We start from the raw sequence: 15,371 nt of genomic DNA, 5'->3' as shown, positions 1-15,371 counted from the left end.
GTGTGAAAATTGTAGCGTAGGCATGACTCAGCCACCCGTCGACTACCTTTCAGTCGCTTGCTTTGAAGAAAGGGGGTTTTATCTTACACGGGCACCATCTTCAGTTCAAATTAAGAGAAGAGAGACACACAATTATTTAAATCCTTGAAATCAGTCATTGTGAACACCCAGACAATGAATCACTATGTTGCATTGAGGAATGGAGCAGGGTTTCATACATTTAGAGAGTTTGGTGGTTTTTGCGTCCTTTCCAAACAAGTTATTGTGATGCGGAAGTCGAAACTCATGAATACACGCACGCTGTCCCAGTTCTGTGGTGCTTTGATTGGTTGCTTGATTTTAAAGTTAGAGAGCCAGCAGCAGGAAGGGGAGGAGCCACATTACCATGGCCAGGTGGGCCGCTGTAGGACCGGCGTCATGGAGATCAGGGGACGGGAGGGTGGAGTCACCCCACAGTCTGTCTCTCTCGTTCATCTGCAGAACAAAAAGAGCAAGTGAGATCTGTTTTATCATCTCATCATTTCTCTCTGTTTGGTTCAGTCTTTTATAGGCATCACATCACAGACAGATACAGTACTAAATGGATTCATCCCTAATGGACCAGTGGTGTGTAGTAATAAAATATATGAACATATACTCTCAACTTTTAAAAAAGAAGAAAAAGATGCTTCCCATGTCTTTTGTTAGAAGTCTCACAACATTTATTTGATTAAAAAAACACGTAATGTGAAATATCATTACAATTTAAAATAACCGATAACTGTTTTAATATCTTTTACATGTAATTTAGTCCTGTGAAGGCAAAGCTGAATTTTCAACCGCCATTAATCCAGACTTCAGTGTCACGTGATCCTTAGATCTCTCTAATATGCTGATTTGTATTCCACATTTTTGTGGAAAATATTTTTTCAGGATTCTCTGATGAATAGAAAGTTCAAAAGAATATAATTTATATGAAACAGAAATCTATTGTAACATTATAAGTGTCTTGCACTTTGCAGAAAAAAAAATGTCTGAGAGCATGAAACTTTCAAAGTTCAGTTTTAAATAATAAACAATTTTGACATTTTGTTGTAATCACCACTTAAAGTCCGATGCAAAACCAATTGACAACCACAGCATTAGAAAATAACAAAACAACAAGCCAGTCTATAGGTCTTAAAAGGTCTTCTAGTCTGGTCCAGGTCGTATGTCAAATCCCAAATGCCCTCTAAAATCACAAAACCAGACTAATGTAGTAAGCTTGGCCAGGCAGGGAAACAGACAACAGTAGTCATGTAGGCTGGTTTACACTTTCAGCAGGGAGACTAGGGTGTATTCATTCACTAGGGTGTATTTTTTTTGTTTGGTGCGGTTCGCTTTCACACTGCCCTTTTTGCAAGTGAACCAGAAATTGTAAACAAAACCACACGTGTGCCAAGGTCATCCATTCATTGGACAGAAATTCTCAAGCAGGGAAAACAGGAAGTGCAAAAACAGGCTAATCATGGAAATCTTTCGTAGTGCAATTTTAATTTTTTGGGAATTTGCTGTTATGTATACTAACGCAATATGAAGAAACTTATCAAATGAGACAATGTCAGACGATGTAATTACGACTTGCCGAAAATAAAATCTATAGATATAAAATACTTAAAGCATATCAAAATGTTAGTTTAAACATTTAACCTAGATAAATGTGCGCTTCAGGACATCAGTGTAAACAAATTAAATACCCCGTAATCGTTGCTCATAAAGGTAAGAATAATACATCGTTCGGAACTGTAAAGGGTCTATTTTTATTTGTGTGCACTCACAATATCAAGAAAACATAGTGCTTTTCGTTGCATATTTTCCTTACAGACATGATGAATATATCTATAGAAAGCTGTGAATTACTACAAAACGAATTCTAAATATACTCTTTCATTATAATCCGTAAAGATGCATTTCTTTCTAAAGACGCATCCAATGAGGAGATGGCGAGTCAGGATTTTTAACTTCATCTTTGTGACACTGACTCAGAAAAGACTAGTTTATTAATAAATAATTCAAATATATCCGTACCATTTTCCCCAAACACATTCATTGTAACTTTTTATGGGGCTTTGCGGCAAGCTTTAGCCTATTTAGTGCACTCATGTCATGTTGCTGTGGGCGCTATGGTCATGAAAACTCATAATTTGCACGTGTTTTTAAGCATTGCGGTTTAAAAACAAGTGATTTAAGCGATTGAAATTTCCGATTCCGAGCATGCTTTCTGCAATTGGGTCGGATCGAGGCCGGTTCATATTCATACCTTAAACGGACCGTACCAGAGTTCGTTTGGAACCAAACCAAGACCACCTCTTCAGCTGGGTCTCGGTTCGGTTGTTTGGTGCGCACCAGAGTGCAATTGCTGTATTCACACGTGCCCAAAAGATCCGCACCAAAGGGGGAAACAAACCAGTTTGTTTTAATCGAACCAAACAAGACAGGTTTGAATAACATACATCTATGACTTTGTTCTGACAGACATGAAATGCATATCTGACTCCAATCCATTTAGCTGTTTGCACTCTGAACAGCAAAAAAAAAAAAAAGAAATCCAATTTTTACAAACCCAAACCATATCCATATGTGAATTGAAATCCGATTAAAACCGTATACATTTTTCCAAATGCGTTACAGTCTGGACAGTCAGAAAGGATTTTAAGTAATTTTTGCGACACAATATGTATGCAATGTCATACACAATGCAAATCTGTGTTCACTCACAAGAAAGCTCTAACGTGAATGAATAGGGAACATGAATGATCGGTTTTGCCTGGTTTGAAATCTAGCAGGAACAGAGCGAGTTAGATTTTCAAAAGGTCCTAAAATGCATACTGGCACTGAGACGGACCGGGATAAAGGCCTGTACCTGTGTGGGCATCTGTGGACGTAGGATGTTCTGCTCGGTCTCCATGCCAGAACCAATGGTGGAAGTGGTGGTCTCGGTGCTGATAACTAAGATCTGGTTGTAAGTGTTTGTGTTGGAGCCTGGAGCTTGGTTGGTCGCAGATTTCAGTTCTGTGTCGTTCCCAAAAGCCAAGATGGCGTTCTCTGTTTGAAAGGAAGGGAGAGAGTCAGATGAACACGTCTGGAAGGCAGTCATGCCTCAGTTGGCTTTCTCTTTCAGACGCGTCTCCCTTTCAAAATGGGTTTGGATTTCGTCAACATGCTTTCTTACAATAACAACAACAAAACACACTCGGAGGAACCAGAGAGGGACTGGCTTATATCTAAATTATCCAGCATAAATGTTGACAGAACAGCATTCAGGATCATAAACTCAATCTGATTCATGCTCTAAATATAGTTTGTTTATATAGTAGAATATACATCCTTATATTACCAATCGGCTAATCCTGCCCTCCAGAAATATTAAAAAACACTTGTGTTTCTTAACGGCTTGGCATTCGTCCTTATTTCTTAGCCCATGTCTTCCATTTTCTTTCTTATCTTTTATTTTCGTTCAGTGTGTTTTCCCTTGGGAAAGATTGGATGCATAAAATGGAGTGTGTGCTTGAGTGTGCCTCTGTGCATGTGGGTTTGAAAGAAGTTTGATTACTTCTTGTATCTTGATGTTTAAAGCAAATCTTACCTGTACTAAAACACCTGTGTATTAATTTTGAAATATTCCTTTACTCAAAATTACCTTCGATGTTAAACCTAAATACAGATTTCCATTCACAATCCTCTTCATTTCCCCCCTTGGCTATATAGGGTGTCTTTGAGACTTATAGTGACAGGCCATATGAATGATAATAATCTGAACTGATTAATTTCCATTTGTCTAGTAGGTCACTTGTCTGAAATTACTGTGGCATGAAAGTCGCCTCAATTAAGACACAGCTGTGAGGATGGCATGGGATATAACTCCATATTTGAGTCTGATATTCCTTTCTGGTGCTGAGAAAAGGGTTGTGGGGGAAAAAATGAAGATTAGATTTATGAATGGTGAACAGTGGAATGGTTGAGTTAATTTTCTTTCTTAATTGAAACACTAATTGCTTAATCTTTGTGATCTTACAGGGGTGATGGAGCTAGAGAGAGAAAGAGAGTGACTTCCACAGAATACTTTACTGTACGTATAATAGTGCCTCTTTAATAATATCAGAATAGTGTCATTGTAAAGCATCCCATAACCTGCCTTAAATATTTATAATGGATATTGCAGCTCTGGACTATGAGCATTTATTTTAGCATTATTTATAACGTATATACTATTATAGTATTTCTTAATATTTTGAATTACCTTTATTTTTATATTTTCAATTTAATTTTAGTTTTTACTTTAACTTAAAGCTGCAGTCTGTAAGTTTTGGAATTATCATCCTTATGTGGGTTGTGCACCGGCACGGCTCGAGCGCAGATGAATGTAATATTTTGTAGTATGAGTATGTGTGGGCTGTCAGTCATTGCACCGTGTGGATACTGTACTTTAGAATCACAGATTCTACGTCTTGGAATGTATGAGCCAAATAAGAATTTTCATGGGCGAATGTCATCTGAACAAGTAACATGTCTGCCACTTTTGTTCTGACCAAGGAAAAAAAGCATTACAATACATCGTGCTACCAATGGTGATTAAATCTAATGATCGCTTAGATCATATTACATCAAATTGTGCAAATTATTATTATAATTGTTATACTTAATTCTCAAATGTTATCAACATCAGCATTACGTGACTACCTGTATTTAGTGTGTGTTATTAGCATTATTAGCCGCCGATCTCTTTACGTATACAGACCTGATGTAATGACGCAAAGATGAATGGCGGCAAACTCGTATTTCCCGCGGATATACCTACTGTGCCAGTAATACTCAAATTACAACACATTATTACAAGCTTACCGTTGTGAATTGGACTAAGGTAAGGAGATAGTTTTGAACACTGGCTGGTTATGTACTTACTTTTGGATAAGTATGAACCAAAAAAAGGTTTGTTGACTGTTTATCAACACCAGCAGAAAATGTTTTTGCCTTTCTTGAGGTCCTAAAACGGGATCTGAAAAGCTGACTGTGCTGAAACCTTGATGCAAATTATTTTTAATTATGTTCTTGTTAAGTCTAAGTTTAATTATGTTCTTGGGGGAAATCGTGGCCTAATGGTTAGAGAGTAGGACTCGTAATCCAAAGGTTGCGGGTTCGAGTCTCGGGCCGGCAGGGATTGTAGGTGGGGGGAGTGAATGTCCAGCGCTCTCTCCACCCTCAATACCACGACTGAGGTGCCCTTGAGCAAGGCACCGAACCCCCAACTGCTCCCCGGGCACCGCAGCATAAATGGCTGCCCACTGCTCCGGGTGTGTGTTCACGGTGTGTGTGTGTGTTCACTGCTGTGTGTGTGCACGTTGGATGGGTTAAATGCAGAGCACAAATTCCAAGTATGGGTTACCATACTTGGCAGTATGTCATGTCACTTCACTTCACTTCACTTCGTTATTTACTGCTTTTCTATTGTCTATGTCTGGTAAATGCTGTCCTACAGGCCTTTCACCTGGAAACTTCTTGAACACCAATTGAAATGGATGAATTTACTTTCATTTCAGATGTCCAGCACATATCACTGTTCTATAAACACAAAAGACTGTTTAACTACATCCTTCATGTATTTTGAAAGGCAGCGGCAGGTTTATAGAAAAGCGTCGCGTTTAAGTTTACTGTAAAGAATATAATTTCTGTCAGTTAGCCTTCACCTCAGCCCACCTAAAGCCCTCATTATCCAACATTCATATCATAACAGACATAACACATCATAATCAGGGGAGTGTTAGCAGTGGAGTAATGTGGAGGAGTGTGAATGGTGTGAAGTTGATTAGTCTCTGAATGTTTAGCAAAAAGCCACGATTTGATGCTAATTGAAGCTGCCCACTCGTAGCGTTGCTGAATTACTGCAGGGAAACAAATAGTGGCTACATTCACACCGGAGCAGAATACGCACTATATAGAGCCCTGTTCATACACGGTTCATGACAGCTGCATTTTATATCCACAGTGAATTCATTAAAGTATACAATTCAATTATGAGAATGAGTTTGGTTGATATGTGATCTATACACAGAGCCACTAGTTGACAACCAGTGCTACGTTAATGCTAGCACTCTTGGAATGGCATTTAAAGGGATGGAACTGAAAGATGTGATATAAAATCTTGATATTTATTATAGCTCCATTTCATTTTTGTCCAATTTTTGAGTCATGTCTGTTTGTAAATGCAATGATCAATCTCAAATATGTAGAGGCGCAGTGTCACTCTCTATCACAGCTAAAAGGATATGTGTGGATGTTACGACAAGAGACTCCGAAACGGGGAAGCGAAGACAATGATTACAAAGAAATTTCATCAGTGATGCAGAACATTTGGTTAATCGAGGTGTGAATGGCAGCAGCTAATAGTGGGAAGTTTACGGTGAATGTTCAGAAGTGGTGATTCCTCTCTAACCCCTGCAGAACTTTAGAAGCGACTGAACCTTTGATAAGCTCAGCCTCCCGTCGCTCGCTCCGACCCAAAGCTACTGGTAAATTTACTATTCATTTTGATAGCAGTTGCTCAGCTGGCACAGGATGTCTTTGTCCATGGATGCTCAGTTTTGGACATTAATTTTTTTTGAGCCAGTTATCTGCCATTAATGTCATGTGACTAATTTCTCAGAAAAAATATTTCATGACAGCGTTGACTGGCTGATTAATTCACAATCCCTTCACTGGTGGCTCAAGCTAAAAAGATAGCAAAAAAACATGCATTTCTCCATTTAAAAAAAGTAAGGGCGAGTGCAGCCATTTGAAACTTAAATGTGCAAGGCTTCCATTGTCAGCAGTATTTTAGCTGTACTTAAACAGTCTGTTATTCTGCTTGATATTGCAAACTGGTATTTGTTGTTTTATTATTTATTATCCTAATCCTAACGAAACTTGTTTGTAATGCAAATTTTAGTTTGACCATTTCATGCACTTTGTTTTTCTTCTGATTATTTACCTACAGTGGCTATTGAAGTCTCACACATTTACAGAAAATAGCTTATGCACTGCAAAATAAGCTGAATAATATAATGTAATTACATTATTAAAGTAATATTAAAGATATCTTGCTAAAAAATAATCCTGATATTATTATAATATTCTTAGTAGTTGTTTTTATTCATTTTTTACTACAATTTATTCATTATTAGAATACATGGATCATGTGTTTTTCTTGTTTGTTTTTTTTCCTTGCATGCCTTTTAAGAAAGGAAATATTCCTTTGAGAAACTATTAAATTACACCGTAAACGTGATTAAATATTGCAGGCTGCTTCAGAATTTAAGTAAACGCAAACATGAGCACAAAACTCTTCTTAATGTTTTTGCCACTATGGTACAATGAATGTTCTAGTTACTTTCGCTTGAATCAATACATAAATGAATAAACATTGTTATTAGCATTTCACACACATACACTTAGCAGTTACTGCTTACTCACCACCCAGAGACAGGAAATGAGCCGTCACTCTTCCTTCACATTTCTCATCAAAACACTCATCACTCATTCTGGACCGCACTGAGGACACTCTTATGAAACATAAACTTCACGTGTTTACTACATTAGCGAATCACTGAATCACATCCGTCTAATTCCAGTTCTGCTGGCTGTTGGCCCACTGACTTCAGCGCTTTTTTTTTCGTAGTCCTACTGAATGAAGAAGTTCTTGTAATACTTGTCCAGTATTTCATGGTGGTCCCAGGGGTACGCTGATGGTTTGGGGGCTAGTGTAGCCAGCAAAACTACTTCAGTAACAGCTGAGGTGAGGACCAGCCTCAGTGGACTCACTCTCAAAAAGCTCTTTCAGCTGTTTCCTTCCATCCTGTGCTACTTCTGTCCTGTTTGCTACTCTCCGGCTGTCTCCGCTCCATTAGTTTTACTGCAGGGAGCCAAATTACGCTCAATTACCAAGACACCAGAGGCTGCGCTTAGGCTTGAATCAGCACACATACACACCGACCCAGCACTCCGGACCGCCCCAAGACCCTCAGATAGAATAGGGAGGGATGGCTGAAACTGGACGTTGCAATTTTGTTAATGCCGGAAATACCCTTGAGGAGCAAGATCACACTGAAGCGCTTATGAATCAGAGCTAAAGCTAATCTCCAAGATCTCAGGCGTCAGATGCAGCACCACCTCACCTGTGAGTGGAAACGAATGTGTTTACATGGTGTGTTTGTTATTAGTGGCTCAGAGATGCAGCAGGCCATGAGCAGTACACACCGCTGAAGATATCCTGTGCTCCTGATGACTGTTAATGCCTCATTACCGACACGCATTGAAACTTCATAACGTTACATCAAGAGACTTTTCTCTCAGCGCTGCTGAATGCACAATAATAGTGCTGACTGCGAAGAACTGGGCTGCAGATACGTCTCTCTGCTGACTCATGTTGCATCACCTGGGTCTATTTTCTATCAATTGGAGTATATGAGTGTACAATGAGTGTGGAACAGTCCTTGCGTCCATATGTGCATCCTTCTCCACACATGCAAAAGGAGAATGGGCTGTACTGATTATACACTAGGTGAACAAAACCCGGATGACGTCCTGCATCTGCTAGAATTCTGAAGCGAGGAAACAATGGACCCTTTGCTTTCCCGTTGGAGGCCATGGGAGCTCTCCAAATTAAAATTCATGGAAAATGCTATTATGGAATATAGTTAAGTCGTTCCTCATGAGTAAAAGAACCTGAGTCAGGGCCTGTCCCAATACTCACATTTGCTGTCTACTTGCACAACATATTTCCTGCATTTGGCCCTAGTGTTTAAGTGAATGTGAAGATGCAAGTTTTATGCAAAACTTCTGAATACCCGATTACAGTGATGCAAGTGAAGTTTAAAACCTTTGCAAAACATTTAGATTTTCAGTACTTTGAACTTTAAAAAACTTCTGAAAAATAGACCCATGTTAAGTGATTAAAAGGCAAAATATACACACCATATAGTCTAGAAAATTAGTTGCACCTGACTATAAATCACACTGGTAAATAAAACAATACATTTATAAGCCTTATGTATTTTATTTCCCCTAATGGTATTCAGAACAGAACAGCAATGAAAAATATGTTTAAAACAAACATATATTATAGTGGCATTCATTATAAACAACATTTATTATGAACACGAAGACTAAACGTATATTTTAAAATATATATATTTAAAGCAAAACTGAAACTACCAGCATGTGGGATAGGTTCTTTTTTTAACAGTAAAAAGGTTCTTCACATTTAAAATGTTCTGCACTAAGGCAAAAAATGGTCTTTTAAAAACTGTTTATTGAATGGTTCGTCAATGGCAAAACTGGGACAGCCTGCGTACTGTAATCGTGGGTTTTGGGACAGGCCCAGTATTGTTTTCACAGCTCTTGTTAGTGCGTCATGGGTCAAAGAACATATAGGTCAAAGGACATTGCTAAGGTAGTGGATGTGTGGGAATGATATGTGGAAATGCTACTTCTGCCAAGAAGTGATGAAACTGGCTATATGCCACTCCATGTGGTTTGTGTGCCTCCCTCTCATTTTTCCCTGCGAGCACAAAAGGGAATCTCCAGCAATGATGGTAATATTTATTTGTAATATAGGACAGGGGAGAGGTTTTTACTCACTCAAGCAATTGTTGTCATGGAAATGGCTGAGGAAGTGGTTGCACTGATCTCGGAAATTCCCACTAGCCACACAAGAGCACCACGGTCCCACATTGGATGTAGAGTTATCTAGGTAGTTTGGCGTGATTATGCTACCTACAGGGAGAAAGTGAGACAGAAATAACACCGAACAGAACATCAGTTGCCAAACAGAAAGCCAAATGCAGTGCAAGTCTACTAGTAGCAAATAAATGCAGCATCCATCTGTCATATCCGAGTCGTGTATTATGGAAAATGTTTTCTTTTTTAGACAAAAGGCAGAGATTCAAACTTTATTTGGCATTTTACACAAAAAGGATACAAAACAGAGCTTAAATTATAAAAAAAAAAATTGAACATATGGTCAGTCAAAATGAGAAATTTAGCAATTGTCAAACCATTATTTTTAAAGTGAAATAAACATCAAAATTAAACAGAATACATTTACAAAATAAAGAAAAATTGGTGCAAATTAAGCTGTCACTTAGCACTCAGATATTCTACCTTTTTATTTTTTTTACAACAAATGATATCAGATTTGTGCCATTTTACTCAACACTAGTCCACCCTTCTATCAGTGCAGAGACACTTTCACCTTTTTTACGTTAAAATGTTTGTTGCATTTTAAGCAATCCACCTTGTGTTATTCTGTTCGCCTTCAGCTAAAACGAATATGAAAAGCTCTGTCAATCTTTATCTTGTGTGTGGGTTACATAAGTGTGCTAGAACATTGATTGCAGAGGATATAGGTCCGTATCTCTTAGAGCTGTGTCTTTGTTCAGTAGGGAAGGAAAATGACAGTGCTTTTTCACCACGAGAGTGAGTTAGAGTAGAAGGCGACAGCTGAAAGCGGGAAAAGTGGAGGTGCTGCACTCTAGAACTCTATGGTCTGATAGGGAGCCGTTTAAACACATTGATTTCTTTTGTCCCAGAACACAAAAGTGCAACATCTTCACAACCGCTCTTGGAAAATACTGCTTTAATGACTAACAATCAGGGCAGAGAGCTTGGTCTCTTTTTTTCTTTATCTCTGTAATGCCGTGTCTGACTTGTACATTTGTTAATGTCATAAACTCTTTTGTAGCTCTCTTTACCAGCAAATCCCACTCACAATTCTGTCAAACGTTTGTCATTATTGACGTCAATCTTGATGCGTCTACCCTTACATGCCTTTTTGGAGTAGCCTATATGAACGGTGCAGGGGAAAACTTCTAGGGTGCTGACACTCCAATGTTTTGAGTCCATTTGTAATCATATTTCAGGTACTAAACAAAAGTGAGCCTCTAACTGATGACATATAATTTGCATCATTGCACACTCCTGGTCACATTTATTATAGTGAAATGTGTCTCCTAGCTACTTGTCTCCAAATAAATTGCCTTTGGAAAGCAGCCCACGTTGCTTTTCTTGCGTCTTTTGCAATACCTGCACAGACAAATGCTGCGAAGTACTAAACAAAAGTTTAGCAGAAGCTGGAATCTTCTCACCCTGAATCGTAACTTATTTATAGTAGTGATCAGTTGCTGCTAGTTATGGAGGTACTCAAGTTGAAGACACAAATGTACTGCAGATTAGACCCAAAAGTACCCAAGAATCCCAGATGCCATTTTGAAGTGCATTCTACTTTGTCAAGTGAATAGATAAAATTTATATGGACAGACCCTTGATCCCTCAATTTCAATTCCCCACCCCTCACAACTCTAATGTATGATATATATATGAATTATTTGCAGGAGCAGGACTGGACACCCATGACTTGAGCTAGCTTAGTTGTTTTGGATTATCTCCTTTTGTGTTCCACAGAAGTCATACATGTTTGTAATGAGGATTGTAATTGTGGTATATGCACCAATGCATTGTTGATAAGGTTTAATAAACCCCTGAGAGCTTGTATGTGTCTTCTTTTCTTAGAATTTCACTTGTCGGTGGATAAGATTGTAATGCCAAGCTTGATAAGATTGCAATGCCCATAATTTGAATCTCCCTGACTGGTGTATGCGATAAGCCAGGGTGGACTACATTGCCCAGAGTTCTCACCTATCAGGCCGGTGTACGCAACAAGGCAGGCTCCGTAATTTTCTTGCTGGCAGCCGCTGGCAGTAAGCTCGGAGGGTTGGCAGTCGTGCTGGAACTGAGCCCAGCGAGACCTGAGGGAACCACAACAGCACATCCATCATCCAGCCAGTCAGCAAACCCTCAGAAACACGCATTCCCACAAACACTCTCCTCTACCTTGTGTTATAAATGTAGATGGGGCTACATACTCTGTTCTGTTTTGTCCTCTTCTGTTCTGTTTAAAAAGCTTTACACCAACACTCTCCACTCCATTCTCAGTCATTTTCTCTTTTTCAATCCCCCCTATATATAATCTGTACAGTTCTGATCCATTCGTTTTGCTAATCAGAGACATAACTGCAATTCAGAATTCTGGAGAACTGCCAGATACTAAGCCGCCGGAATCTCAGTCGACAGCGAGCATTTACATGCAGGTCACATTCTGCCTGTCCTCTGGTGACCAATCAATCATTTAACCAGGTCAGTCTCAGAGGAATTACCCACATTCCCTGCTGATTTCTTATGCTAACTGGCTGTTGTGGCCGTAAGTGATCTCCTCTTGTGTAATGTGTTGTGTCAGCAGAGTGTTCGCTTGGCGTGTGAAAGCGTGATGGTTGATCGATGGCAAAGACCGATGAAGGCCTTTGTGTTTGTGATGTAAAAAGATCTCATATGCTTCAAATATGACCACTCAAACTCCGCTCTACTGAGAGCCTTGCAGAGTGACTGCAGCTGTCAGACTCATGTGTTTGCTGGATTTACGGTTTTCTGTTTGACCATAGTGAACAGATAAAGTAATGGAGTGTAAAATACTCCTATACTTTTATTACGCTTATGATGTACAGTCTTCTGTCTATACTGTATAACCTTGATTTTGGGCATTATTTTATTTTAAAAGCTGTTGACAGCAATTCATTTTGCATTACATTCTCAGCAATGCCATAAGGGATGCTGTAGCATAAATTATCGTCTTATATTTCCAGTTTTCATATATACTACAATTCAAAAGTTTTGGGGGTCAGTAAGTTGTTGTTTTTTTTTTTAAGAAATTCATACTTTTATTCAGCAAAATACATTAAATATTTAAAATTAATTTCCTTATAAATATTAAGCAGAACAACTCTTACATTGGTTTTCAACTTTGGTTTCTTGAGAACCAAATCTGAATGATTTCTGAAGGATCATGTGACTAAAGACTAAAGAAATGTCTGCTGAAAACTCAGCTTTGACGTCACAGAAATAAATATTTACAAATATTTTTACTATATTTTCATCAAATAAATGCGGCTTTGTTAAAAAGCACAAGACTTTTTCATGAATATTAATAAAATCTTACTGAGCCCAACATTATGAATGGTGTCAACCAGTTTTTTTTTAGCAAGCCTTTTTTTTACAAGTTAAAGTCATCATGTTTAGTAGCCAGCTATATGAAAAACAAAATATCCTATTTGATGTTACCAACATTTAAATGAAATCAAATGAAGAACGACTTTTGGGAGAGTGACAGCCAATAGGAAAGAAGACAATAGAGCTCATGTGATTGTTCTCCTCTCAGCCGTAGATAAACATACGCAATGGAAGAAAGTAGGTTCTGTTTCTCTTTCGTTTTTGTTTGTATGTACGGATTTGATTTAGATTATATTTAGTCTTTTGCCTCCAAAATGTTTGTACTTAGCGGCAAGAAACCTGATTCGCTGACATGGCAACCATAAATGAGAACGCCCACTAGCGACCTCATCGCCAGACATGCAGCGACAAAAGGGTTTTACATCTATGGGATGTTATGGAAAGACTAGTGTGTAAAGGTTGGAGAACTGGTTCTTATTTGGAATGGTTCCATTTAAAAAAAAAAATACTGCAATTTAGGCCCCGTTTACACTAATGCGTTTTAAAACGAAAACTACAGTTTTTCTTTTGCTACAGTTACACCTATCACTTACACTACTCTGGCATTTTCGAGGTCGAAAACAGGAAAATAGAGACTTTTGAAAACGCTGCAGACCCCGTTTTAGTTCGAAAACTCCGGGGTTGCGTTTCAGTCTAAATGGAGCAAAACGGAGACTTTTGAAAATGGCGTGGCTGCCCACATTCGCACTGCGTATCCTTGACGACCTTGTAAACAACAACATCATGCACATTGTTGTATAGATATGTATAGGTAGATTCCCCCCCTATTTGACTGCTTCAAGCACACTCCAAGACGCGTCCGCCATCTAAATAATAGGGAATCTACCTATACATATCTATGGTTGTAGCTGCATGAATGGTCATGTGACGTGTTTTCGGTTGTGTAGTGTAGACTAAGATCGTTTCTGAATCGTAGCGTAAATGCCAGTGTAAACGGGGATCGTTTTCATTCTAAAATGCTGTTTTAAAACGAAAACACACTAGTGTAAACGGGGCCTTGGTGGCATTGCTATAGAATAATTGTTTAATTGGAGTATATTAAAAGTATTGGTAACACTTTATTTTAAGGTGTCCTTGTTACAAGTTACATGTACTTATTATATCAACAATAAATTACTCATTATTACATGCTTACAACCCTAAACCAAACCCTAATTCTAAACCTAACCATATATTAAGTACTGTACATGTAGTTAATTAATATTACTCAGAACTTAAATGTATATTTACACTGTAACAAGGCTACCTTAAAATAAAGTGTACCCAAAGTATTTTTGTGTGATTAAAATAACACTTTTTATGTTACTGATATGACCAGAGTGTTTATCTCATGTGAATTTACATCGTTTTAACACGTCTAACATATTAATTTCTTCAGGTTTAAAACTTTTTTTTTTGAATGGGACAAAATGACTTTGTGCACCTTTATATAATACTCCCTACAGAGCCTCAATCTTCAGGCCCTTCAAAAGAGCCTGATTGTATTTCTAGCAGTCATTTTCACACACAATACCCACTTGCACACATAGTCGGCTTCACAAACTCGAAGTTGTGCCAGGCAATTGGGTTTTTCCCTTTCTTCATAAGAGCACGCAGGTACAATGGTCTGGCGCCGTCGCTCTGCACAAGCCGTGTCGGAGCATGGACAGAAGAGCAGCTCGTGCGTGTAGTCTGGCGGCACACGGTCGAAGAACTTTCTTAGTGCTTTGCTGCAGCGTGCTCGGTTGCAGGGCCCAGTTCGCGCCGATGGGGCGATGCACGCCGACACGTACTCCGTGCGTAGTTTCTGACACGTCTCATCCACATTACAGGCCTTAGCAGCATCCAAACAACGGTTCACTGTTGTCATGCCCACCTCAGACTCTGAAAGGAAGGAGAGAGAGAAGCAGACTTGTGATTCCTGAGTATAAAGAGATTAGCATGTTAGTTACACTTGCCTACTTTGGAGTACAAACAGAAATGTGGTTGGAATGGCTACAGTCGCTGTCCAGTGCTGAAATAGAAACCTGTACTCAAGATAACACAGAATACCAAACCACAACTGCAAAATGTGGCATTACTTACCATCCAACATAACATTCTTTGAACCCGAACCCAAAACAATGCAATGCACCAACACCAATCCCTTCTTATGTCCCAACCTTCTTTTTCATTTCCTATAAGCATCAATGGGGGGCATAATCTGATTGTCAGTCATTCCTTCCTTTCTTTGCTTGCTTGCTTTTTTTCCTTGTTCTTTCCCTGCTTTCTTTTCTTCATTT

General features: G+C 38.7%; 1 protein-coding gene across 1 annotated transcript in view; it reads right to left on the bottom strand.

Moving 5' to 3' along the window:
- Positions 1-15,371, bottom strand: part of LOC306884073 (GDNF family receptor alpha-4-like) — a 115,665-nt gene continuing 100,294 nt past the window's right edge. The window contains exons 4-8 of the mRNA XM_079439725.1: positions 14,628-14,973; positions 11,686-11,795; positions 9,631-9,765; positions 2,882-3,063; positions 1-474 (exon numbers count right to left, since the gene is read on the bottom strand). Coding sequence (XP_079295851.1) covers positions 346-474; positions 2,882-3,063; positions 9,631-9,765; positions 11,686-11,795; positions 14,628-14,973 — 902 coding nt within the window. The 3' untranslated portion in view covers positions 1-345. The remainder of the gene's footprint in view (positions 475-2,881; positions 3,064-9,630; positions 9,766-11,685; positions 11,796-14,627; positions 14,974-15,371) is intronic.

The sequence above is a fragment of the Barbus barbus genome, assembly GCF_936440315.1.
Source record: "Barbus barbus genome assembly, chromosome: 18".
In the NCBI taxonomy this organism is placed as follows: domain Eukaryota; kingdom Metazoa; phylum Chordata; class Actinopteri; order Cypriniformes; family Cyprinidae; genus Barbus; species Barbus barbus.
The sequence above is the reverse complement of the archived record's forward strand: the minus strand, read 5'-3'. Positions and strand labels throughout refer to the sequence as shown.